Genomic DNA, 26752 nt, shown 5'->3' with positions numbered 1-26752 from the left:
ACATATATAAAATTTGGGTGTGAAATTATGCAGCATTTGTGTACATATATATAAAAATAAACATTTATATCTTTGTACGTGTGCGTGTTTAGTAACATAATATTTGGCTACACCATTCACAGGAAAAGGCGCAGAGAACGCCTCCGACAGGATATCGATATCCACGCCCCTCAGTTCTTCCGCCCAATGAGACGCCGCGAGCAGGATCACGTGGTGCGACTCCGCAATGGGCGGGGAGAGAAGGGAGGTGGGGGGCTTCTGAGGAGACTCTCGGCCGAGGGGGCGGGGCAGGAGGGAGGCTGCGGCTACGTCAGGGGAAAGGTTGCGCGTCGGGAGGGGCGGGGCTTGCGTACGCACGCACGACGCACGCACGCTGGCGCGGTCGGTCGGGGCGGCCTGAGGCCCATGTGGAGCGGGGCAGCCGCAGTCGCGCTTGAGCCTCCGCCGGAGCCGCTTCTCGGGGCCTTGGGCAGCCATGAAGGGGTGAGTGCGGGACTGGCGCCGGCGGCCCCTGCCGCTTCCCCTCCCCGCGGCCCCTCAGGCGCTGGGCGGCCCCTCCGGCCCTCCCCCGGCGCGGCGGCGGGCCTTTGTTTCCCGGGGGTGCCGCGTGGGCCTTCCCTGGGCGAAGGCGGGCGAGGGTCTCTCCTCAGGCGCGGAGGGTGGCTGGGAGGCAGGAGAGCCGCGGGGTGGGGCGGAGCGGAGGACTCGGCGGAAATGCTGCCCCGGGAGGAGGGGGAGAACCCCGGCCCTCATCAGAGCCGTGGCTGTACACGTGTGCGCCCTCGCCTTCAGAAGTGCGCTGTTTACGAGCTGGGGGTGCTGGTTAGGCTCTTCCCAAGTGTCGCAGCCCTCCACACACGGGCAGGCACAAAGATCTCCTTTCCAAGGTGTGCTCAAGGCACGCACACGCAAAGGTGACCCGATGCACGTGTGTACTTCCTTTTTCTGTGGGATCGCGAAGCTGTGGTGGTGGAGAGTGCCCTCAAATCATGGCTGACTTATGGCGACCCCTGGTGGCGTTTTCATAGCAAGAGGCTAACAGAGGTGGTTTGCCATTGCCTGCCTCTACAGCCCTGGTCTTCGTTGCAGGTCTCTCATCCCATTGCTAACCAAGGCTGACCCTGCTTAGCTTTTGAGATCTGAAGAGATCAGGCTCAACTGGGCTCTCCAGGCCAGGTAGTGTATATCTGGAGTGGAGAGTGCCCTAACGTCATAGGTGACTTATGATGACCATTGGCAGGGTTCTCATGGTAAGAGACTAACAGAGTTGGTTTGCCTAGGCCGACCCTACATAGCTTCTGAAATCTGATGCGATCAGGCTCACCTGAGCTATGTGGGGCAGGGTAGTTGTAGGCTGAAGTGGGGTGAATAATGTCCACACTTTAGCATTGCTCTTCTGCTGGTGGTCACCCTCTGGTCTGTCCCCAACCCAATGCTGTGTCATGCTGGTGGTCTCGGAACCTGTATTGCCTTGTCAAAGGTAAGACAGGATGAGGAAATGGCAAGAACAAAGCAGGGCAGCACTTCTGGATGTGTGTGTGTGTAAGTGACTGCTTCACCTGCACCACCCCCTGACCCTATCTGCATGGCAAGGCATTAAAACCTTTTTTAATGCAATGAAGTAGGTTATAGAAGCCTTGTCAGTGTTTGCATTTAGTTAGGGTGCAAAGGTTGAAAATCAAACATGTAGCTCCCTCTTGCAGGGCATAACATTTAATGCTTGGTCTGAAGGGGGTGAATGGTCCTAAGCTAAGGCAAAGCAAGGTAGCATTGATACTACTGGGTGTTTTTCTAAGTATAGTATGGAAGACAATAAATATTTTCATCTCATCCTTTCTCTAAGTAGTTCACAGTTGTGTGTATGGCTCTCCCTTCTCCATTTTGTCTTCACAACATTCCTCTGAGGTAGGCCAGGCTGCAAGAGTGGCTCATCAAGGTCACCCAGTGAGCTACATGGCTGAGAAGGGAATAAAATCTAAACCAGCATGAACCACTGTTCCACTTTGGCCTATAGTTTCTTATAAAGGGAATACGGATTCCTAGTATATACAAATTGAGTAAGCAGAATAGTTTGTGTGATTTGTTGTCTTAAGCCAGTCCTTTAAAAAATCACCACCCTGTCTCACCTCACAGTATATCGATCATAAGAGCTAAGTACATTCTAGTAAAATTGTTGTGATCTGCTTTTGGAGTGACTCAGGGTTATCATTGCATCATCAGAATTTGGTGTGAAAGATTTGGTGCCTGTATACAAATTGAACATGCTTAATGGGAAGTAGGTGCTGTAACTGGGCGTGTTTAATAACCACCTGGTATAAGATGTACCTTTATATTGGATCAGTTTCAGTTGAAAGGAATATAAGTGTTGAAATTGCACGAAACTCTTACTTGAGTAAACATGCACAGGATTTGGCAATAAGCTGCACTGAATTCAGTGGGACTTCTTCAGAAAGTGGTTCTGATCTTAATCAAGTACTGCAGATGGTAGCTTAGTTATAATCTTTGTATAGAGGAATATTACAAACTAACAAAGGGATTCGAGCTCAGTGAAAGACTAGAACTACATTATAGTTGCCTAATTGCAAATAAATAAATAGACAATAACCACCAGGTATTGGCTGGATAGGGGGGGAAAGGGCTGAAACTTGGTGATGAGAAGGAACTCAAATGTGGTGAAGGCTTTCACTGTCCACAGTGTTTCTGCTAAAAATCATAGTACAACATTTTAAAATGCCATTGTTTTTATTTAGCAGGATGGTTGCTTCCTTAGTTCTCTTGTGAACTCTGAAAATAGCTTGTGTATTTTGCTTGCATAATCTGGGGGAATGAGGGAGAACAGTAGTGATAGAAAGTTGTTTGGTGTGTAATTCAGAGCACTGGATGAAGCCCAAAGTTAAGTGGCAGACCTCATGCTCTGCTATTTGAGTGAGGCCCAAGTTCATTCCCTTGAGGGTTAAAAGGGCCTTTAGCAGCACTAGGGCTAAGAGAAAGCTCGGCCTAGTACCTTGGAGACAGCTGGACCAACGCCTTGTTTTAGTTATATATAACTCTGCAATCACTAATCTAATCTAGTTTTTAAATATGGTGTTAAAAGTTGGAAAGGAGTAAGTAAAATAACTCTTAATCAGAAATTGGTAATCCCAATCTCAGATAACCATCTGTTGTGAATTTGGTACATCATTTCACTGATTTGTCGCATCTTGCACTGTATTGTATTTGTGTTGAAACTTTACCATAAATACTAACATAGTCCGGGGGGTGGGGGTGGGAAATACCTGCAGTCCTCTGATAGGTTGTGGGTGGTATCATTTTTACATTTCCCACCTCAGCAGAGCTGCTTCCCTACCTTTGCCACCAGTAAAGAGGGGGTATAGGACTGCTTTCTTCCCTTCCTGAGGCAACTGAAGTTGGCCCTGTTTTCAAAAGTCTGACTTCCACTACATCTGGAAATTAAGGGCCCTGATGGGGGGAGGGGGAACCCTGGAACAGACTGCTTTAAAGAGTGCGAGTCAATCCTGGTGTGTGTGTGTGTATGTGCTGTCAAGTCGCCTCCGACCTATGGCAACCCTATGAATGAAAGACCTCCAAAACATCCTGTCATTAACAGACTTGCTCACGTCCTGCAAAGCTTCTTTTATTGAGTCCAGCCATCTTGTTTTAGGTCTTCCTTTCTTCCCTACTGCCTTCCACTTTTCCCAGCATTATTGACTTTTCCAGATAATTTTGTCTTCTCATGATGTGACCAAAGTACAATAGCCTCAGTTTTGTCATATTAGCTTCTAGGGAGAATTCAAGCTTGATTTGATCTAGTACCCACTTAATTTGTCTTTTTGGCTGTCCATGATATTTGCAAAACTCCTCCAGCTCCACATTTCAAACGAATCAATTTTCTCCCTGTCAGCTTTCTTCATTGTCCAACTTTCACATCCATACATAGTTATGGGGAATACCATAGTTTGTATTATTTTGGTCTTGGATCCATGAGAGAGATCTTTATCTTTAAAGAACTTCTCTAGCTCCCTCACAGCTGCTCTTCCTAGTCTCAATCTCAATGATTTCTTCATTGCAGTCTCCCTTTTGGTTGATGATTGAGCCAAGGAACAGAAAATACAACTTCAATTTCCTCATTGTCAGCTTTAAAATTGTGTAATTCTTCAGTAGTCATTTTGTCTTCTTGATGTTTAGCTGCTTTGGCACTTTTACCTTTAACCTTCATCAGTAGTCGTTTCAAGTCTTCACTGTTTTCTTCCAGTAACATGGTGTCATCTGCATATCTCAAATTGTTAATACCAATCCTAGTATTGAAAACAAATTCTAGGGTGAGCCCTGACGCAGTCTTGGTGCTGCTAGATTCAAATCCATAACCCAGTGTAGCTTATGGGGAGCAGGGAGAATATAACTGTTCACATGTCTGCAAAGTTGTGGGCTGAAAAAGGCACTTAAAGCTGCCAAAAAGAGGACTGGAGGGAAACTAGGGGGGTTGTTTTGTGAAGGAGGATTGGTTGCACATTATGTTGGTGAAGGAAGCTGGGCAATGTTTAATTTCTAAACAAGTATATCATGTCTCAGAACGATGATGCTGGTGTACACGTCCTGAGTGCCTGCATCCTTAATTGTAGGGAGTGGCTAAGAGGTAATGAAGGGAATGTACTTTCTAGATGCAGAGAAGCATTTCTCAGCTTGTTCCAGGAGACTGAAATGATCTTCTCGTTATGTCTAGCGTAAATGTAATTCTGGGCAGGGCATACTTTTCTGTGACTTATGTTGGAAACGTGTGTACATGGGAGATGCTCACTTGCCAAAGATGAAGGGCCTGACCGGAGCATGTAGTTTGAAGAACTGAGAGATCTCTGTCTTTTGGTGCTACACCTCTGAAGATGCCAGCCACAGCTGCTGGCGAAATGTCAGGAACTACAATGCCAAGACCACGGCAATACAGCCCGGAAAACCCACAACAGCCATAGTTTGAAGAAGTTGCCAGTAAATTGGTGGCCAGTGAAAGAGAGGATCATATGCAACCTGGGAGCATGAAGAATTCTGGAGAGTTTCCTTGAATGGAATAGAGGGGACACACAAGGAAAACCTTGGAAGTGTTGGATTACCAAATCCAGAGGAGGCCAAGAGATTGATTGAGGCAGGAATGCAAGTTTGAGTGAGTGAATCCTATTTTTCAACTCACCCCCCCCCCAACTTTCAATGTTACAAGCATGAATGATTGTGCAAGTTAAGGCAATGTGCAAGTGAAAGTGAAGTCTCTACTTTGTGCCAAAGGATTAACAGTATTGCCTTGTAGAAAGCGATGAGGTGGCTGGAGGTGGGGAAGCATCAGGCTTTGTATGCAGGGGTTCCCAGGTTCAGTCCCTGGTATCTCCAGTTTTAAAAGGCCATGAACGAGAAAGACGTCCACCTGAGATCCCGGGAGAGTCACTGTGAGTCAAAGTCAAGAAGGCTGGCTGATAAACCAGTGGTCTGTCTTCAAAGAACAAGCCTGGTTAGAAAAGACACACGTCTAAGCTATAGATCCAGAGGAGTTAGCCGTGTTAGTCTGTAGTAGCAAAATCAAAAAGAGTCCAGTAGCACCTTTAAGACTAACCAATTTTATTATAGCATAAGCTTTCGAGAATCAAGTTCTCTTCGTCAGATGCCTGATCAAAACTGTTTTGATCAGGCATCTGACGAAGAGAACTTGATTCTCGAAAGCTTATGCTATAATAAAATTGGTTAGTCTTAAAGGTGCTACTGGACTCTTTTTGATTTTACGTCTAAGCTAGAAGACACACACAGTCTTAGCTAGAAGAACAGGCTGCTCAAGGAGACAAAAGCAGCTTGCTGTGGTCAGTGGTTCTGGCGTTTTAAAATTTTGAATACTGTATTTGGAAAAATGGGTGGATTGTTCTACAATTCATCTGCTGTGCTGGGACCGCTCCATGCTCGCGCATCTAATGTGAGCTGTTGAACTGGCAAAGAGCCTGCAGTAAGAGTCAGAAAACACCCCTGGTTCGCCTCTCGCATCCACTTGAAGTCACTGGGAGTCCTTGTTATTTGCAGTATAGTGACAACCCTGATCTCAGTGTAGTTGTAAAGATTACTGAGTAATGTACATGAATCACTTTGAATGTATGAAAATCAAAAAAGCTTGGATTCCCGTGCTTATGGGAAGGGGGGGATTTTCAGCTCCCCCCCCACCCCACTGCACACTATACTCAGCTTGCTCCCCATGCTGTTCCTGGGGATCCACCACCCACAAGAAGCATAGTCTGCAGAGGATGGGAGTAAGCAGACAAGTTCCCTTTTATCCCATAGATCTAAATAGAAATGGGAGCCTGAGGAAATTCTTAGCACTGAGAATGGAATGATTGCCAAGGTAACAAAAAGTTTGTTCAGTTTGTGAACTTGAAATCAGTTTAGCTTGCAGTGTCACTTTATTCTGTAGTGACAGTGATAGTTGAGATAAGAATTAGGGGTGTGCACCACAAAAAAAAAAAATCCCGGGAAATCCAGATTTCAAGGAAACAAAAAGACTGGGTTCCCTGAAATCTGGGTAAGATTCTGTAATCTGGTTCAGCAAGAGTTTTTCTGCCTTTATTTTCTATGGGGAAACCTATCCAGGGCTATCTAAGGGAGTCATTTTTCAAGCAAACTCAGCAAAGTTGCAGGAACTTTATTTCTGACTGTCTTCTAAAAACTCCCCAACCCCCCCTCCCATTGTTTAAGGTAGATTGGATCATGGGGTGCCCCCGACCACGCTCTGTGGTTTCCTGGGAGGGAAAGTCAAAGCAGACTCCCACTGTAGAAACACATTGGGCAAGGCTACCATGGCCAATGCACACTCCCAAATGCAGGCTCAACACACAGAAACATCCCCCCCCCGAAACCCAAGTGCCCCCGTCAGCAGGTTGCCCACAGCCACTCTCCCTTGGCAGGAAAAAACGACAACGCTGGCTCTCAGGTCAAGCAGGACACACTGGGGCAAGGCTGCCCCTGGCTACAGGCACACTCTGAAATAAAAGCGCTACCCAGCAAAAGCCCAACAGAACCAAACTGAAGCAAGGGAATGGATGGAATCTCCCCAGAACCAAAGTGAACCGAGGAGGACATCATCACACCGCAGAATCATGTCAGTTCCACCGAAACCACACAGAAGTAAGGGACACCCGTTGCAATGAACTGAATGACTTATAAATCCAAACGGTTTATTAGCATACAGCACTTTAAGAGGTGTATCAGTTGTCAGTACAGAGAGGAAATATTGAATTATACTAGATCATTCAGAAGTTCATGTTATAATAGATGTATAAGCTATTTCACAATATTGTTGTATTAAATACCAAATACTTGTTATTTTTGGTATTGTGATACCGAGTCTTTTGTTGCATGGTTACTCTTTACCATGATACTCTTTTTGGGATGTATTTCTCACAGAAGCAAGGCAGACAGCTCCTACACAGATTGATCGCTTCCCCCCCCCCCCCGCCCTTCCTGCCTCTACCTCACTCCCTCCTCCCCGTCCCCTCCTGGAAAGAAGTGCGGGAGAAGTCCAGGAAGGAGCCAGTCTGAGGCAGAAGCAACGTTTCCCAGATTTATCTGGGGATCTGGATTCCCAGATCGGATATGGGATTCTCTGATTTGATTCAGGAAAGCCAGATTTAGCCAGATTGGCAAAAACCCATCTTTTCCCTTGAAACGCACACCTTTAATCTTAATATCTTTTTTATGCCCAAACCACAAAAAATTTCCTAGCATGGTGGGTGCTTCCTTAAAACTGACTTCTAGTGGAATTCCTCTTTTAGCTGGCTCTTCCCCAATGGTTGCAATGGAAAGTATGAACAACTATATTATCAGTGAATGAAAGTAAATAATCTTGGCATTTCATACTATTTTTGTAGTAATATTGCCTGCTTCTATTAAAAAATCTCAACCTGTATGGTATGCAGTTGTCTTGGTTACTTTAAGCACCAGATGAAATCCAAATAACATCTTAATTCAGAAGTTGATTAGCAATGCAAATTACTTACACAAAAAAGGGAAATTCCCGGTTTCTGAAGGAGCTTTTGAGCTGAAGAAACTCTGCATTCCAGATAGTTCCCTATCTCTGGCTGAATGGGGGGGGGTGCTCTATCAGCAAACTTGGGTTCCCTTTGAGTGAGCCCTTTAAATGGTGGGGCTTGCTTACAAGTAAACATTCACAGGATTCTGCTTTTGGTACAGGGGCAGATTTTCTCCCCAAGAGGAGGTGAAAAACTTTGAAGGAGGCATTAATTTCACATTGTATTCCTGTCAGAGAGCACTTGAAAAAACAAAATCAAAACGTGTGCAGCAGGGTAGGGTATAATCTAGCTGAACTTCAGTACTTTAAACGTGTGCCCATAATGCCCATAATATAGAACATGACCTTCTGTGCTGTATTTATAGTTCTTGGCCCAGGAGGCAGGCATTTTTTTGTTCTTAGAAAACAGGCTTTTGATAGCTCATGGATTCAATGAAGGCTTCACTATGCTTGTTGAACGCAGATTTATTCTTAAACAGGTTTTTATAAAAAAAAGAATCTTAGTATCAATGACTTTGTTCTTTGAAAAGTGACGTCCCTTTTGGATTATGTATTAACATGAACTTGCTTTGAAAGTGAACCAGGGTCCGTGCCTTCTGGTGTGTTTCTGACTAGACAGCTCTCTTGCTTTGGGGGCTTGCGTTTGTGTGTGGGGGGGGAGGGGGGGTTCCTTTCTTTTTCCTGCAGACCTAAACTTGAAGAAGGTATTTGGTTTGGGGGATACAGCACTCCAGAACGATTCTGCTGTTCTCTGGGAAGGAGAGTAAAATGAACATTGGGGTCGGGTTCAGACAACCAGGGTTGGGTCTTTGCTTGAGGAGTGGGTCTCTTCCACTTCCCCCTTCCTGTTGAAGCTCACATAGAACTCCTGGACCCTTGAGAGTGGCTCGTGGGGTGGGGCGGGAGTTGTCAGTAGGACAGTGGAAATACTGGCAATTGTCTCCCCCTCCTTATTAGCAGAAGTGCAATTCTGGAAGAGAGAATTTGAATCCATTTATTGAAGTTTTAATTGCTTGTGACAAAAAGTTTTTTAGTCAGTCTGGTACAGCAGTTAGAGTTTCTGACTAGGATCTGGAAGGCCCCTGTTTGAGTCACCACTTCGCTGTGGAAACTTGGGCCAGTCACACACACTCAGTCTATCCTATTTCACAGGGTTGTTGTGAGGATAAAATGAAGAGAGGAGAATGATGTAAGCCACTTCATTGGGGTGAAAGGCGGGGTTTAAATGAAGCAAAGAAAAAAATGGGTTCCTGGCAGTTAAGCAAGAAGTAACTCAGTTAAAGGTAATTATACAAATGTAATAAATGATTGAATATATCTCCTGAATTAACTTGGTTGATGATTTTGTGGTCAGGTTGGTGTAATAATAAAAGCACATTAATACTTGAAAATTTGGCTGGTTTTATTTATTTCATAGGTGTTTTACACACACCCCACATTTTATATTGAAGAAGCTCTGAAAATCTTTGAATCTTGCATCATTCTCTATCAATTTGGTATTCCCTCCAGGCAAATGTACATAAAGCTGGGAGTAAAAAAATACGGAACACTGACTTCACAGACAATGTCTATAAACACGTACTAATAATAAATAACAAATGTGAGTTCTTAGGAACTCTTAATATCCCTGAAAACATTCTGTTTTCCAGTTTTACAATTAAATCTCTGCAATTTGTTCCTTTTCACCCTGTCCCCTTTGCTTGGGAGGTGGGGTGGGGCAGAGGCACCCTGCCGAGTTCGATGACTTTCATTGCCTGACTAGTACTAGTTGGTTTGTAACCTGCTGTTTTGCTTCTGATGACAATGAACACTACCTAGTCTGGGCTTTCGGCAAAGCAACAAATCCATTATGGGTAGGAAGGTGCTTTGACGCTGCTGGGGAAAGAATGAGCCAGTATGTTGCACCGGTGAGAGGGGAAAGAATGAGCCAGTATGTTGCACCGGTGAGAGGGGAAAGAATGAGCCAGTATGTTGCACCAGTGAGAGGGGAAAGAATGAGCCAGTATGTTGCACCGGTGAGAGGGGAAAGAATGAGCCAGTATGTTGCACCGGTGAGAGGGGAAAGAATGAGCCAGTATGTTGCACCGGTGAGAGGGTAAGAGTAGGACGGGGGGGGGGGTCCTCGATACAAGCCCCTGCTTCCATGACACTCATTGGGCCAGTCATTTTTTTCCCTCACAAACCAAAGGGGACACAAGGTCCTATGAGACCTGAATAAATATTTTTATAAATTTAATTATTTCAAGTGCAAGAAGTGTATTCATAAATCATTGAAAAGTCTGTGCCATACAGTGTAATATGATAATACCCCAAATCATCAATTTTACAAAAATGGACAATGCCACAAAATATCCAAAAAAAATTTTTTTTCAAAAAATTGTCAATTGCCTGCCACCCACTGTTGATACAGTAAGGGAACTGGAGACCCCTTGGCCGTCTTCTGGGTCCGTATTAGACCATTTCAGCCTGCTCTCTCAGGACGATGTTGACAGGATCCTGCAGGGGATGAGGCCAACCACCTGTCCTCTGGACCCCTGCCCATCCTGGCTGGTGAAGGCCAGCTCAGAGGGGCTACGGGACCATCTGGAGGCCATTGCTAACATCTCCCTGAGCTCTGGGGTTTTTCCAGGAGTGTTAAAGGAGGCGGTAGTGCGGCCCCTCCTGAAAAAACCATCTTTGGACCCCACCGACCCGTCCAGTTACCGCCCAGTGTCGAACCTCCCGTTCCTGGGCAAGGTGATTGAGCGGGCGGTGGCGGTACAACTGCAGGAATTCCTGAATGATGCTCTAGTCCTGGACCCATTCCAGTCTGGCTTCCGTCCTGGCCATGGGACGGAGACAGCCTTGGTTGCCCTCACAGACGACCTTCGCAGGCATCTGGATCGAGGCGGGTCAGCGCTGCTTGTGTTACTTGATCTCACAGCAGCGTTTGACACGGTTGACTATGATTTGTTGGCCAGCCGCCTTGCCGACGTGGGGATTAGGGGGACAGTCTTACAGTGGCTGGTCTCCTTTCTCCAGGGTCGGGGACAGAGGGTGGCGCTCGGGGGAGATCTATCGGCCCGTCACCCTTTGGTGTGCGGGGTTCCCCAAGGGGCGATACTCTCCCCAATGTTATTTAACATCTATATGCGCCCCCTCGCCCAGTTGGTGCGGAGGTTTGGGCTGGGTTGTCATCAATACGCGGATGACACCCAACTTTTTCTGTTGATGGACGGCCGGCCAGACACGGCCCCAGACAATCTGGCCAGAGCTTTGGAGGCTGTGACGGCATGGTTGAAACAGAGCAGGCTGAAATTGAACCCAGTGAAGACGGAGGTCTTGCAGCTGGGACGGGGGCTGCCAGATGTTGGGATCCAGCTCCCTGCCCTGGATGGGACACCACTGGCAACTTTGCCAGTGGTAAAGAGTCTGGGTGTGTTCCTGGATGCCTCCCTATCGATGGAGGCCCAGGTCACGGCGGTTGCCAAGTCTGCATTTTTCCATCTTCGTCAGATCAGGCAACTTGCCCCCTACCTGACGCCCCAGGACCTGGCTACAGTGATCCATGCAACGGTCACCTCCAGGCTAGATTACTGTAACTCACTCTACGCTGGGCTACCCCTGGGCCTGATCCGGAAACTACAACTGGTCCAGAATGCGGCGGCACGGGTCCTGACTGGTATACCTTACCAGTCACACATCACACCTGTCCTGCGCCAGCTGCACTGGCTTCCAGTTGAATTCCGAATCAGGTTCAAAGTGTTGGTTCTTACCTTTAAAGCCCTGAGTGGGTTGGGACCGGCATATCTTCGGGACCGCCTCTCCCTGTACGTTCCCCGGAGATCGCTCCGATCAGTGAATAAATATTTACTTGTGGTCCCCGGCCCTAAGGAAGCCCGCCTCGCTTCAACCAGGGCCAGGGCTTTTTCAGTCCTGGCCCCAGCCTGGTGGAACGCTCTGTCAATGGAAACCCGGGCCCAGCGGGACATATTATCGTTCCGCCGGGCCTGTAAGACAGAGCTGTTCCGCCAGGCGTTTGGTGATTGAAGGGGGCGGTGCCATGTCGGCCTCCCACCTTTGGGGTGGGGAAGGTTCTCCCCACCACTGCACCTTGTTAATTTGTTTTATTATTTGTATATTGATTTTAGTTTTTGTTTTTATCAATTTTAACTGTTCACCGCCCAGAGCCCCTGGGATGGGCGGTATATAAATTGAATAAATAAATAAATAAATGCCACAAGAAATCCAAATTCCATCCAAACCAATACCGTACAATTGATGTATGTGTGGTTTGACCTCAAGATAGGAATGGAGATTGTGAGATGGGAATACCAGTGTCTGTCATGAATTGAATTGGATGGGAAAAGCAGCTGATATAAAAGTATTGACTTATGAAGAAGCAATAGCGAAACAGGATGTTGTAAGGGCTGGCGCTCCCATTCCCAACTCGCCTGGAGCATTCTCCCTGTTGCTGATTCCTTTCGACGGGCATCTGCCTATTAAAGAAAAACACAAGGATTGAAAATATAAAATTAGACTTTTGCTATGAATTACATACATCAATTGTACAGCATTGGTTTGGATTGAATTTGGATTTCTTGTGGCATTGACCATTTTTTAAAAAAAAAATTGGATGTTTTGTGGCATTGTCCATTTTTGTAAAATTGAAGATTTGGAGTATTATCGTATTGCATTGCATGGCACAGACTTTTCAGTGGTTTAAAAATACACTTCTTGCACTTGCACTTCATATAATTAAATTTATAAAATATTTATTCAGGTCTCATAGGACCTTATGTCCCCTTTGGTTTGTGATTTTTTCCTCAGCCAAACATACTGCACAGGATAAAAATCTACTTTAAAAATATTGTAGGGAGGGGCCCTCAGATGCTTCGCTAATGAGTTAAGGACCATAGACTTCACCACTGGGTTGCCTTACCTACTACCTGTTGTCTTAAATATGTGCTCCTGTGAACTGCTTGTGCTTCATGTGGTATAATGTCAGCCCTAGAACTGCTTATGTTCTGTTTCAGCATTTCTTCCACTCTGTATTGGATTCTTGCTAATGCTATGTCTTTGTAAAATTGTGTTTATTTACCCTATGGCATTATTTATAGAAATGTCCTTGAAACTGACTGTACTAATTTCACACTCTGTAATCCGCCTTGAGTCTCATTGAGAAAGGCAGACTGTAAATGGCATAAATAAATAAAATAAAAATAAAATACAGATTGGTAAACAAACATAGGCTAGAAACATCCAGGTTTGGAGTTGCATTGTCACAGTGGTCTAGAAAAGTGTCCTGGCACTCACGTGCATGCGGCTTTGCTGGAACTCTCCCTTGATGGTGCTGCCGCCGTATGTTTGTGCTGTTCAAAGGCCTTGTTTTAGAGTGAGGTGGCAGGTATTCCCGCAGTGAAGGAAACCTCTCTAAGAATATAAACCCTTTTATGTTGAGATTCCTTGTTATGGCTGTGGACTTGCTCGTTCCTCCTGTGTTGTGTGGTGCTGTATGAGCAGAGCAAGCTACTACACAGCATCAGACCCACCTCACCTAATATCGGCTCTAAGGTGTCTTTTCCAGAACAGCTGTCCAAGCAAGACTCCCTTATCTTGGGGGACTCTGGGCTATGCAAAGCGTGTGCTCTGTTCTCCCTTCCCCCTTCTCAGGCTCCTGAGATGTCTCATTACAGTGGGCTAGTACAGCACATCCTTCTTCTCGTAATCATAGCAAGCCTGTGAAGTCTAGAAATATTCACGTGTCCTCCTTGTTTTTGGCGGAAGCTCAGCTGTTCTGCTCCAGTGCCTTCCACTCTAGCTGTACAGGGATGAATTATGCTGTCCAGATGCCAGTTGGACTGTAGAAAGTTATTTAGCTATATACCGTAGTGAATTTCTCCTCTTCCATGAGATGCTTTTGAATGTGAGTTTAATGATCCCACTCCAAATCTGCAGGGCATTCTTTCCTAAATTTAGATTTCCATATGCCTTCAGCACTAACCTAGCTTTGTATGTATTTAAAGATCTGTTTCAGTGATACGTCTGTGCAGGGAGTAGCTTGGAAAGATGGGAGCCTTGTCATTTGAACTTGAGAACTCTCCTTCATGCAGCTTGTGGGTTTGAGTCCGCAGTGTGGCTTAGGTTTCTTCCTGTCACTTCAGGGAACTCATAAATTTCCTTCTCAGCTGTCAACTGATGGGTCATTTTGCAGTGGTCAATGTATTTAAGCTTGCTTTGCTGGCCAGCTATTACTAGGGGTGAGCACTGAGGCCTCCCTCCCCCAAATTTTCCTGTGCCAGAGTCTGGTTTCATTAATCCATAGTTTTAGAGAAGGCACAAAGTAGCACAGCCCTCTCTCACTTCTCTTCACATTACCTGTGTAGTCATTGGGAAAGCTGGAATGGTGGCCTACAGCGTCTTACCTAGCCATGCCAGAGATGAATGAAGACCTACCTTCCCCCACATAATATGTGGTGGTAGTTCTGGTTCTTGTTTAATTTCCACCTGCTGTGAAATGCATGCAATCCTGTTTCATTTCCTGAAGAATAGATTTTGTGTGTGCAGATTTACTCAGCACTTGAAGAGGAATTCCTTTGCGCCGGTTTTAGGCTTGGAGTTGGCCTGGTCACTTTGATAACTGCTGCGGCTTCCTAGAAGATCGGGATTCCTAGAGGTATTGAGCATGTTTTGCTTTGTTCCAGTAGCCGGATCGAGCTGGGTGATGTGACACCACACAACATTAAGCAGCTGAAGCGGTTAAACCAAGTCATCTTTCCTGTCAGCTACAACGACAAGTTCTACAAGGATGTGCTAGAAGTTGGCGAGCTCGCCAAGCTGGGTATAAGATCTTGATCTTGGTTTGGTAGGTGGGAGGGTGGAATAATTTCCTGCCTTTGTTCCTCTTAGTATGTCTGCACAATCCAAAACAGCTTGCAGTACCTTCCCTCCAATATTTTGGGATACCTTCATTACCCAAACTGTATGAGGTATTGGCTTTGTCCAGACACTACATGGAACATGATTTATTTCAATTTTGGTTAGTTTGTGAAACACGGATCCATCACAGTCAGTTGCTCAAATCCTGGTTTGCCTTGACTGATGCTGGTTTCATTGCTTTTTCTCTGTAGCTTGGAAGTGTTTGATTGATTGATTGATTACATTTGAAGCTTGCTCTCCCCATGAATGGGCTCAGAGCAGATAACATCAAAATCACACTTATATTAAAATTGTAACATTAAAGCCACAATAAATAACAGTGCAGTCATAAAAACAATTCTAGATGGCAGCCTCCTGCTTCTTGTTTTTGGCATACTTAACTGACAGTATATAATGCTGTGAATGGCTTGTCTTCACAGTCAAAGAAATGTACAGGAGCAAAAACAAAATGCCAAAGCACACGACTGCTCAAATGTATCCAAACCCAATGTATATGGATTGTCTCTTGTGTAAGAATAATACAAGAGTTGCACATGCAGCAGCCAGATTCTCTTTGTAGAACACACTCAGCTTTTCAGACATTCATCACAGGGGCCTGGGAATCTTCTGGTTTTAATGCAAACGGCTGCTCAGGTGCTCCTGGAAGGAGGCATCTCTTAGTCTGTAAGAGCTAACAACGGTTTTCTAGGGCTTTGTGTTCTATAATTTAAAAGTCAGCAGAAGAAGTTAGCTATTCCTGGAAGGAGCTTTCTTCCCCATTATAAGAACCTGTGCAGAACTTGTAATTTACAACTTCAGGGTAAATGGAGGAAGTTATTTATTCGGATGTTTTAGAGCAACTCCAGATCTGTTCAGGAACCAACTATATTTATAAGTCATACCACCATTTCAAAACATCTGACAAAGAGTATCTGCCTTGAAATAGGAAATTTATGAGATCAGTGATGTTCCCAGCATCTGTTTGATCATCTTAGAGGAGGAATTCCTCTTTATTTATTTGATTTGATTTGATTTATACCCCTCCCCTCCCCATGAACGAGCTCAGGGCAGCTTACAACATAAAATCTTCATTAAAATATCATAAAAATTTAAAACTAATTTAACAAACCAAATCCAGGCACTTCTAACAGTATGTGGCTATTATAAAACTACCATAAAAACCACAGGCACAGTCATAATACAAGGCCCGAGGTGGTCCGAGGTGGGACGTGGTCATGGGAAGGGACTGTTTGCTGCTTTGCAGGCCCTGCGAATCCGTAAGAGATCCCGCAGGGCCCATATCTCCAAAGAGAGCGTGTTCCCCCGGCGGGAGCCAGGGCATTTTTGTATGTTGTGTAAAATATTTCCATTGTATTTGTATATTTTCTGTTCGCCCTCTGAAATGCTGTAAGTTTTACCATTCTAAATGCTTCCCATACTTTCATGAGCCAACCCATTTTTCCTGGAGCAATTTGGAGTGCCCTTAATTCTGTCAGCCGTTTAATTTAACATTATTTCCTGATGTGAGATTTGCACCATTACTGCATAGTAGAGTTCTTACATAATGTAATTATACATTCACCTTTGGTTTAGATAAATTTCAGCATTTGTGTATTACATAGCTTGTCACATGTATCATAGAAACAGCCATGTTAGGGAGAAGGCAGCCTTCTCCTTGACAAAGCAAACGGCTTAACGGAAGAATTTTCATATGAGGTGTCCAGTACATGAATTTCCTCCATTAGACTGAAATTGCAAAACTGTGTCTGGTCTGTGCAGACTTGGTGAGAACTATGCCTGTGTCCAGTATGCTTGGGGTTATTTTAATCACTTACACTTAACTATTGTATATCATCTTGTTCATTTCTACCATCCTGTATTAAAGTCTAGGGCTTGGGTCCAGTGATGTGCAAGCAGAAACATAGACAGACTTAGCTCAGTTGTGCAAGAGTTTGTGCAGCACCTTGTGCTTTGTGCCATGTATAATACAGTGCCCAGAAATTAGTTGCATGAGATCTTTCTCAAACAAAAGTGCAAGAGGGGATGCTGTAAGTGTGACTTTTCCTTATGTTTGTGCTTGCAGGCAAATATTTTGCACTGGATCCAATCCCTCCTCCCTCCCGTATTTGGCCCAAACCGTAAGGCTGTTTGATGAATTAGAGGTCAGAGTAAATGTTCTTGCTTCCCATTTCGGTCCCCTCTTCCCCACCCCTGCCTTTGCAGCATATTTCAATGACATTGCTGTGGGTGCCGTGTGCTGTAGAGTGGATCACTCTCAGAATCAAAAGAGGCTGTACATCATGACACTTGGATGCTTGGCCCCTTATCGAAGGCTGGGAATAGGTAAGGCTGTTTTGCAAAATCATCGGGTGACTGAAAGGCATGCTCTGTGGGGCTCTTACATTGACAGGAACGAAATTCTCTCATACCAGCTTTACAAGGGTGGTGGTGGTGGTGGTGGTGGTGCATGTTTGCACTGTGAAATCTTGCAAAGCCAAAACATTTTCTGCAGAAGAGTAAAGGTGGGTCTCCTTGTGCCACTTAAAAGCTTTAAATGCTTTGTCAAGAATGCATTTTTAAAATTACATCAAATAACTATCACTATAAATAAATATTGACTAGCTTAATCTCTGCATAGCTGTGTTAGTCTGCGGCAGCCAAAATAAGTAGGAGTCCAGAAGCATCTTCTTAAAATTCTTAGACCGGCAAAGGGAGCTGGCCTCTCGGAAGCCTGGAAAGCTTGCTGGGCTTCAGTATGCTGCTAGGCTGCAACCGTGCTCTTAAAAACTAACAAGATCTTGATCCAGAAAAAAAGCTTTTGTGGACTAGAGCCCTGTTCCTCAGATGCATCTAGATAATTTATTAATCTCTGATCATTGTTAAAGTCTGCCTGTTCATAGAAATTGGTTCTTTTAATGGGTGTGTGTGTGTTAATATTTGATTTGCAATATAGGAGTGGGTCCTAAGAGAGGAAGCCTGTGATACGGATCTTTCCCATCTCCCACCTTCCCCTAGCAGTCCCTTGAGATGTCCAAAGCACAGGTGCTGGAGGAAGCAGGATCTGCAAAAATACATGCATATGGGGGGACCAGATGAACTCAGTCTCTCCACTTACTCCCATCAGTGATGCTTCTGCTGATGCAAGAAATTCCACTGCTGCAAGAGCAGAGCTTGACCCTGGCATTGCCCCACTGCATGATCCCCCCGCCGGTCTCCAGCAAGTGTGATTTAGAGGTTGCTGAGAGAAGATTGCACCTCTGTGTGTGTTACTATACTGAAGCTTATGGTAGTTTCAAGTTTCAGAAATTTCTCAACAAGGGCAAAGATGAATGCTATTTACATTCCACAGTCAGATGTAAGAGCCTGATCTACATCATGACTTGTGAAGACTAGGGGTGGTAACTTTTTGTCTCCCTTCCTTTTCAGGAACTAAAATGTTGAATCATGTCTTAAACATCTGTGAAAAAGATGGCACTTTTGACAATATCTATCTGTGAGTACAAGCTGCATAATATGCCTGGATATTATGGGCCACCAAGAACCCACAAAGAAGGGAGGAGTCAGTTGTATTCTGTTTCCATTCTCCTTGGTGCTGATACTGTGCTGCGAATGAAATTTTATGGTGCTAATGCGGGTGTAAGAAGCTGAGTTTCCAATACCGTGTTTTCCCCTTGATTCAGGAGGTTATGGATTGGGTGAGGGGCACAAAATTTTTTCCATTTGAAGACTTCCCTGCCTTGTTACCTGGTGGGCACTCTTTCTTGCAACAGGTGACCAAGCAAGCCAAAGCATGACAGATCCCTAAGGTTGCAGGTGCCTTGAAAAGAAGCCTTTTAAGTCAATTGACGTTCCAGTAAATGTGTTCAAGACTAGTGCAGTTGTTAGGGGGAACAGAGAATGGTGTCAGGGATAGAGACAGACAGAAATGGCTCTTTCTTCCATAAGCTTTGTGATGTTTCTTGGACAGTCACCAACAAAACTGTATAGAATGGCCATTCATCCAAACTAATGGCTGGGAGCTGAAGAACTAGTTGGGCTCTCGCAAGAGGCTAGTATTAGTATGGAGTTTTTGGCACTGAGCAACTGAATCTCCCCTCCCCATGTCATATCACACATCCCTTTTGAAACTCCCTCTGTCTCCGAAGTCCTTTCACATGCAGCATCATGGCTGCAGTTCAAGAAACACACATCTGAAGGCCTGTTCAGCTCCTGGAACTGACCCTATGGTTTAGGAATTATTAGTAATGGGTTGTAAAACTGTGGTCCCCGTTATTTTGCCACGGTGGCTGCATTAATATACCGAATTGTATCGTGGTAGAGGATTAAGACTAGAAGCATAAGTTGCATCAAAACTTTGAATTGGGTAGTTTCTGCTAACAAAAGGGGGTGCCTTTTTGCTGGTTTCTAAGCATTCCCCTGTCCCCTAGGAATACCCTCTTGGGGAGCATTTTGAATTGCAGAGGAGACAAGAAAGTCCTATACTTGTGACAAATCCCTTTTGTCAACTACCTCTGGATCTAACCTGTTAAACCTCTGGATCTAACCTGTTAAACTAAACAGTTAAAATGTCAAGGCATCTGTGAGCATCTCTACAGGAGATATCTGACACGTGAAGAACTTGGGAGATGCAATGTTAGCCAGGAAGAGTAGTTGAGCCAGTAGCAGGGCAAAGGCTTTGCTGTACACTGGAGCTGTGTGAAGGGGCTGAGAAGTGCCAGAAGGGAAACTTCAGCCCATTATAACCTCTCCAGGTCCAAGCCCGGCTCTGGAAGGCAGCTCCAGCCCATTGCCATTCCTTGCTGCCCTCTGCTTGCAATCCCACACAGTTTTAGACTGAAGCATTGGTCTTGGTCTTCTTCACTTTTTTTCATTGTGCCAGAAAAAGATACCGCACAGAAATTAAAACATATCATCTAAAATACAGAATAACCAGAGCTGGGATAAATAGGACATGTAATATTCCTAAGATAATGCCAGTATTCTATCAGTGGCCGAGATCTGAAGAGCTTGGGCGTGCTCAGTTTCTGGCTCTTCTCCTTGAACAGTTAACTGCCTTTGAAGGTCCCCTTAGATCCTAGAATGGTTTGCCATGGGATAACAAGGGGCTGCTTTTTGAGAAATATAAGCCCTGGACTCGAGCATGTAGAACTAGTTGTGCTTTGCTTTGGATCCAGGCCTGTGTTCATTGTGGTCAACCTTTTTGCACAAACTGGTGGATTTGTAGGTTTAGGGTAGAGTGGAGATCTTGCTTTTCTAGTGAGGATTATCCAAGCAGTAAAGCAACCATGCTGGCTTGAGAATGGCTTTGGCAGACTTAAGTATTTGGCCCATCCATTGGCCTTTCTCCTGCTAGCAGAGCAGTAGACACACAGCTCCAAGTTCTATCCTTTGGGAATGCTAACGTCTTTTTCCTTGGCTTCTCTTTCTACCCCAGCCATGTCCAGATTAGCAATGAGTCTGCCATTGACTTCTACAGAAAGTTTGGTTTTGAGATCATTGAGACAAAGAAGAATTACTACAAGAGGATAGAACCCGCAGATGCCCACGTGCTGCAGAAAAACCTCAAGATCCCTTGTCTTGGCCAGAACACAGACGTGCAAAAGACCGACAACTGAACAAAACCCCAGTGAACACTTCTGTGCACTTGCTTGTCACCAAATAAGGAAAGAGAGGCCTGTTCTCCCCCTTACTTCTAATGTGTCTTGTATCCTCTCTGAGAAATTAATAACTTCCTGAGGATTGTCAGATTGTGTGTTTGGACTTACAGCTCTGGGGGTGTTTTTTGGCATTCTTTGGGAGGGGGGAAAAGTGTGCTCTTTTGGTTGTGGGGTGGGGAAGGGGGCCTTCAGTCGGTCTTCCAGAAGTCCGTTTTTCTTCAGTGCGCTTGATGGGCAAAGTTTAAGCAATACCTTGCATCCAATTTCCAAAACCACATACCCATTTTTTTAAAAAAATCTAGAGGCTATTGCCCTCTAAAATTCTGAACCGCTTAGCAGTCCTGTGGCCTCAGTCACCTCTCCATGAATCACTCTGTTAGCTGATCCACAGCATTTTGAATTGTCTCTCTCTCCACTGTATACAGAGAGGGGCAGTGACAACCATGAGATCTCTCTTGCTGAATGGTTGATCTTTTTTTTGCCAGTTGAGGCAGTGTTCCTTGGACTGTTGTAGGCGAAGTTTCAAAGTGGATTGTACCATCTTCCATTCTTCTGTTCGTTATTGGTGTTGCAATGACAATATAAGAACTTGGGGGTTTGGGCATCAGTGGAGGAGCCAGACATTTAAGACTGGTGAAGAAGGTCACTGCTTGGCCCTTGCCTTGGAAATGGCGCTGCTGGTTTGGACTCTGCTTGCTTGCTGAGATTATACTCTTAAGATCAAGGATGCTTTTTTCTGCTCTTCTGAAGCCCTGGCACCCCTCTTAACATCTTAAAGAAGGGGTCGTTTATGGAACACCATTTGGAAGTGGCTTATTGGGAAAACAATGCAAGGATTCAGAAATAACTGATTTGCCTCCTGATATTGTAATGTAAGACCTGTAGCCTGCTTTACTGAGCTCTCGCTTTGTATTGTGTTTATGCTTTTTTTTTTTGCCATTTCGTTTCAAGCTTATAGTGATCAGTACAACATTGCCAGCTTAATCATATGACTTTTCTCCTCATTGGGGGAAATGTACTGAAAAAAACAATCTGCCCCGTCACCTAAATCTATATTAAACTGTATTACTTTTCCTGTTTTTGAACTTGAGCTGTATTTTGCGCTTTTCTGCTTTGAAAAAACTCTTCATCTGAGGGTTGAGTGTATGAGCTATTACAGTATAATTTTGCTAACAAGTACTGTAACTTCACTGTGATGCCGAAATGAGAACTAAGCAGGTCCAGATGGGGAAGCGCAAGTCATTCACAGTATTGTACAGTCTTGAATTGCAAACACCAGAACCACCCTTCCATTTCTCATTGGGCTGGAGGAATCTCCTGAAATATCTGCCTGTTGCTTATTTGTTTGGTACATGCCGGTGTTTCTGCCTGTTAGTTTTCTGATCGGAACCTGAATCAAGATTGTCCTTCAGAGGCCTTGGGCTGGAATGGTTCTGGTGCTGCTTCCTGGCCATATTTGCAAAGTTTTGTTCTGTGGTCACTGAAACGTCATCATCTTGCTGTGAAGCCCTTTTAAAGATCAAAGTGTCCACATTGCTTCTTTGATCCATTATAGGTAAGGATAGGAATTTGGACAGGAGGAACTACATTAGAGAATGTATGTACCATCAGAGTCGTTGCCTGCCCACCCCTGCTTCTCTTTGTTTTCTGGAACTGGGTGGTTAAATACCTGGAATGGGCAGATGGTTGATTTCTCTCCAGATCTTTCTATAAATCACTTGTTTTACAGAAAGTTGTTTCCTTTAGGTTTCAAGAAAATTCTAGTGCACAAAAATTCAGAGTTAAATCTTTCTTTTTTTGCTTTTAATCCCTGTCAATCTGTGAATGTATTTCTCAGGTTTTTTTAAAAAAAAATCCATTGTACAGTCAACCTTAGTAACTATGTTCTGTAGGATGTGGAAGAATTGGAAATTGGAAATACAAAAACTCCCTCTTTGTGCCTTTTTCTTAAGAGTGCACACGAATTTTACTCACAAAGTCCTTAAGCGGTATTCCCTCCAGTTGTGTTTGGCTTGGAGATGAAGAACTTCCCTTTGGAGAGTGTGCTTCCTTTTAAAGCATGTTGCAAAACTGGGCAGTTTGGGGTTAGAGGTGTTTTGTCTTTTGAAACGGTATCCAATGGGCTTGTCTGAAATGGGTGTGTTAATATTCTCATTCTCTTGAAAACCGTCACCCACGCAAGTCTGAACTCGAGGGGTTCTGAGCAACGATCACCAGCACATCACTTGTGGAAACTGGCCAAGGGTGCGTTGTGTGTCTTCAGTTTACTCAGCTGTAGGTATGTAAATTGCCAGTGGCTCAGCATGGAAGTCTCTGAACGCCAGAAAGGAACTTTCAGTATTAGATAAAGAAGCAGCACCTGGGACTGACATCCCTTTGTGGTAGGGCAGGACGTGGGGAGTATTTTTGTATACACAAAGTGATGGGGGATTATTGATCCAGTTAATGGTTAAATGTCCATTAAAGATGACATGCTGTTACAACTGAAATAAATTCTAGTTATGTTTCATTAATTTGAATGGTGCCATGATGTCATCTAGATGCATCTCACAAAGAGTGGGGTTGGGGTTGAGACGATGTGGCTTGTTCAGGCTGAGCTAGTGTATTCATGGTCCGTGGCTGAGGTGAGATTTGAACTGGGGATTTCCTCATCTGGGATTCAGGCTCTGAGCCAATGCATTTGCGGTGGCAGTTCTTGTATGCAAGTATGTCATATTGAGCATATAGGACTTGGTTTGGTCAACAGAATGGAGATAAACTGTGCAGTCCTAAATAGCACTCGTCTAAGCCCATTGACTTCATTGAGCTTACACGGGAATAACTTCATAGGACTATGCCATAAATAGCTTGTAGGCTCACCAGGTTCTTCACTACCTGAAATAGCTTTCCCGTATGGCATTCTACATCCCCCATGATAGCTCAGGGGGAAAGGAGGCAAGTTTTTCTTTAGTGACATGGTCAAATTCAGCATTGAATACATTGTCACATCTAGGTGAACTGAGCATTGCTATTGATTTAATTGTTGCCATTTCTTTTGGAAGTTGCTGTGGCTCAGAGAGAGAACATTTACCTGGCATACAGAAGGTCCCCAGTTCAATTCCTGGCATCTCCAGTTAAAAGGATCAGCTGGTAGATAAAGTGAAATTGGTGGAGGATCCTGCTTGCTCTCCCTCTCGCATAGCCTTCTCCTTGCCGCTAATCCCCCCTGCTTGCAAGGAGACCAGTTCCAGTAACACCATGGCCCAGTGATTTGATAGGGAAGATAATAAATACGCTTTTTGACCACTGTGTGTTCTGATTTTTGAGGAAGCCTGCAGTTACTGCGCTGGCTTGTGTCCTTCCGAAGAGTGCAGTGAGGCCAGCTGTGCGGAAGTGGGCCATCCCTTGTTCTGTAGTCCTCCCTGTCAATGCAGAAGATGCTCTTTCCGTCTTATGATGTGCCTGGATGGCATAGATGACCAATGTGAGTATTCTTTATTGACAGAAACAAGAGCCTGTAATTCAGGAAGTCCCTGTTCAAGTTTCACTCTAGGCAAGCCACCACCTCCCACGGAAAATCCTGACCTGCCTAGGAGGTTTGCCGAAATAATGCACTAATGCATGAGAGTCATTTTGAATGTTCAGGAATGGGGAATGGACAGAAATGGCCTCTTTCCACTGGCACCAAGTACCTTCTGGCATCAGAAAATATCAGAAATTAGGATCCAAGCCTGAAACTTCGGCATGGAGCTACCAGCAGCTAGAAGGTTGGGATGAGATGTTTTCCCCATCTTTTCCATCTGGTAGTTCTGGTGTTCTAGACCTAACCAAATAACTGTGCTTATATACTGCTCTTCTAAACAGATTAGTGCCCCATGCAGAGCGCTGAACAAAGTCAATATTTTTATCCCCACAATGCTTTTGTTGTGTAAAAGAGTAATCAAAGTGGGATGATTGCATCTTGTAGCAATCCAAATCTATCACATTAAAGGCTCCACTGAGAACCAATCCAGCTGAAAAATGGCTGTAAGTATACTTCTCTACTAGGACATGTACTCCAGGAAGGACTTCATGTGTATGAGAGAGAGACACTGAAAGTGGCAAAGTTGGAAGAGCAAAGCTTTTCACATCATCCTTAGGTTTAAGGGCTGCTTCGTACAAAGAGGTAAAGTACATGCCAGAAAAGGAGATACGGTCAGGGAACTGTGGTGTGTGGTATAAATGGTTTTCCTTTTTCCTGTGAACCCACTTGGTTGCCGAGTGCCACTTGCCTGCCTGATCTCTGGGGCAAAAGACTCGGCAATGCTGGACTTGCCAGAGCTTGGAAGCTGAGCATGGTTGATGAGTCAGAACTGGGTAGGAGACCGGGGGCTGCTGTGCAGAGGAAGGTGATGGCAAACCACCTCTGCTCTCCTCTTGGACTTGGGAGGTGGAACTTCATGCGATTGCCATGAGCCTGCTGTGACTTGACAACACACTTTACTTGGTGAATGCTAGAAAAAAACAACGGCGTGCTGTGGCTCTTGGATGTCTTGAAACAGGTGGCCTTGTGCCAGACCCGCGCACTCCACCACCTCCTTCGAAGGATTAGAATGGGGGTCGGGAGCAGAAGCCTGGTGAGAGACGGGCAGCTTGGTCTGCCTCACTCAAGTGCCCCTTGTGGTATAAAAAAATAGATCACAGCTGCGCCTAATGTAGTTTTGCCCTCAGGGCTGTTCACACGTGCAGCGAATAGGGTGTTGGAGTTAGACAGGTGGCAGCTCAATATTTTAATGGGTGCACTTTTTTAAAATTTTAATGGGTGCACTTTCCTGTAAGAAAACGAGCACAACAGAAAGTTGGCTGGCATTCTTCTGCTGATGTTGGGTTTGTGTGTGTGTGTTTTTAATTTGTAGGGAGATTTTAAATTTTTTTTTACATAGGAGCGCTGCCAGTTGCAGCCTGAAGTGGTGAAATGGCTCCGCTCTTTCATTCCTGCTGGGCTTAAAAGTAACGCCTGCGTTATGCTCTCTGCCGTCTGAGTCCTGAGGAATCCCTGAAACGGCAGTTGCATGGGCTGCTGCTTTTGGAAGAAGAAAAGCACGAGAGGGGTGTGGGGGGGTGTTCTGTTTCCAAGTACGTCGGCGATGCCACGGAGATGCCCCTGCAGGCTGGTAAATCTGCTAACCCGTATCAGGTCCCCAGAGGGATTTTCCCCTCAAGGGGCTTCAGGTGGCTCACAGTTGTCTATCCACCTGCTTCTCCAGCCCCCGAGTCAAGCTGCTGTTTCTGTTACACACCTTGCCCCTTGCCTCACCTGGAAGCAACCCCCCCCCCTCTGATGGGTCCTGGATCTAGGCTTGTTGAGAAACCCTCTGCTGCCAATGAGCTTCCCTTTTAGAAGTTTCCAGCATCCTTTCTGCATTCAGGAATACGGACTCCAGTGCCCTTGGGCCAAGTCCCTTAGCCCTCCTCAACTCTCCAGCAATTGATAAGTGTCTTCCTGTTGTGGCTGCCATGATCAAAACCAGGGCTTTTTTTCAGGGGGAACGCAGGGGAACGGAGTTCCGGAACCTCTTGAAAATGGTCACATGGCTGGTGGCCCCGCCCCCTGATCTCCAGACAGAGGGGTGCTCAGCGGCGTGGAGGGCGATCTCAACTCCCCTCTGTCTGGAGATCAGGGGGCGGGACCACCAGCCATGTGACCATTTTCTCGGAGGGCAACCCACTGAGTTCCGCCACCTCTTTCCCCAGAAAAAAAGCCCTGATCAAAACAATTGCTTTTCTATTTCCAACTCCCATCAGATTTTCTTACCCGTTGAAATATGAAGAGGGGAGGATCTGTGAATGAAGCTCAGCCGGTTTCAGGGAAACGTGGACTCCTGGCTCATCCAAAACCGGAGGCCAGCTCAGGTCTGCTCCTCCCTTAGAGTTGTGTTTAGAGGTCAGCACAAAATACCTGGAGTGTGAACAGGATTTATGCCATACTGTGTTAAATCTGTTTATCCTGGCTTCTCCAAGGTTATCTTGGGATTTGTTCTGCACAAGGGGAAGGTTTGTTTTCTTTTAAATCCAGAGGAGTTAGCTGTGTTAGTCTGTAGTTTCAAAACAGTAAAGAGTCCAGATCAAAGGAACAATATATCTGACGAAGAGAGCTGTGGTTCTCAAAAGCTTATGCGACTATAAAGTTGGT

At 45.1% G+C, this 26752-nt stretch overlaps 1 protein-coding gene across 2 annotated transcripts; it reads left to right on the top strand.

Moving 5' to 3' along the window:
- The first annotated feature begins 353 nt into the window (after positions 1-353).
- NAA50 (N-alpha-acetyltransferase 50, NatE catalytic subunit) lies at positions 354-21680 on the top strand. Of its 2 annotated transcripts, none has more exons than XM_055002797.1 (5): positions 354-483; positions 14734-14867; positions 17168-17287; positions 18371-18437; positions 20379-21680. In XM_055002797.1, the coding sequence occupies exons 1-5, from the start codon at positions 476-478 to the stop codon at positions 20557-20559; spliced, it is 510 nt and encodes a 169-aa protein (XP_054858772.1). In that variant the 5' UTR covers positions 354-475; the 3' UTR covers positions 20560-21680. The 2 variants fall into 2 exon arrangements, with proteins under 2 accessions (XP_054858772.1, XP_054858771.1); XM_055002796.1 differs by having other exon boundaries at positions 14731-14867.
- The last annotated feature ends 5072 nt before the right edge of the window (positions 21681-26752 follow it).

This window comes from Eublepharis macularius, chromosome 18 (genome assembly GCF_028583425.1).
Source record: "Eublepharis macularius isolate TG4126 chromosome 18, MPM_Emac_v1.0, whole genome shotgun sequence".
Lineage (NCBI taxonomy): Eukaryota > Metazoa > Chordata > Lepidosauria > Squamata > Eublepharidae > Eublepharis > Eublepharis macularius.
Note: the sequence above shows the minus strand (reverse complement) of the source record. Positions and strands in the feature narration are given on the sequence as shown.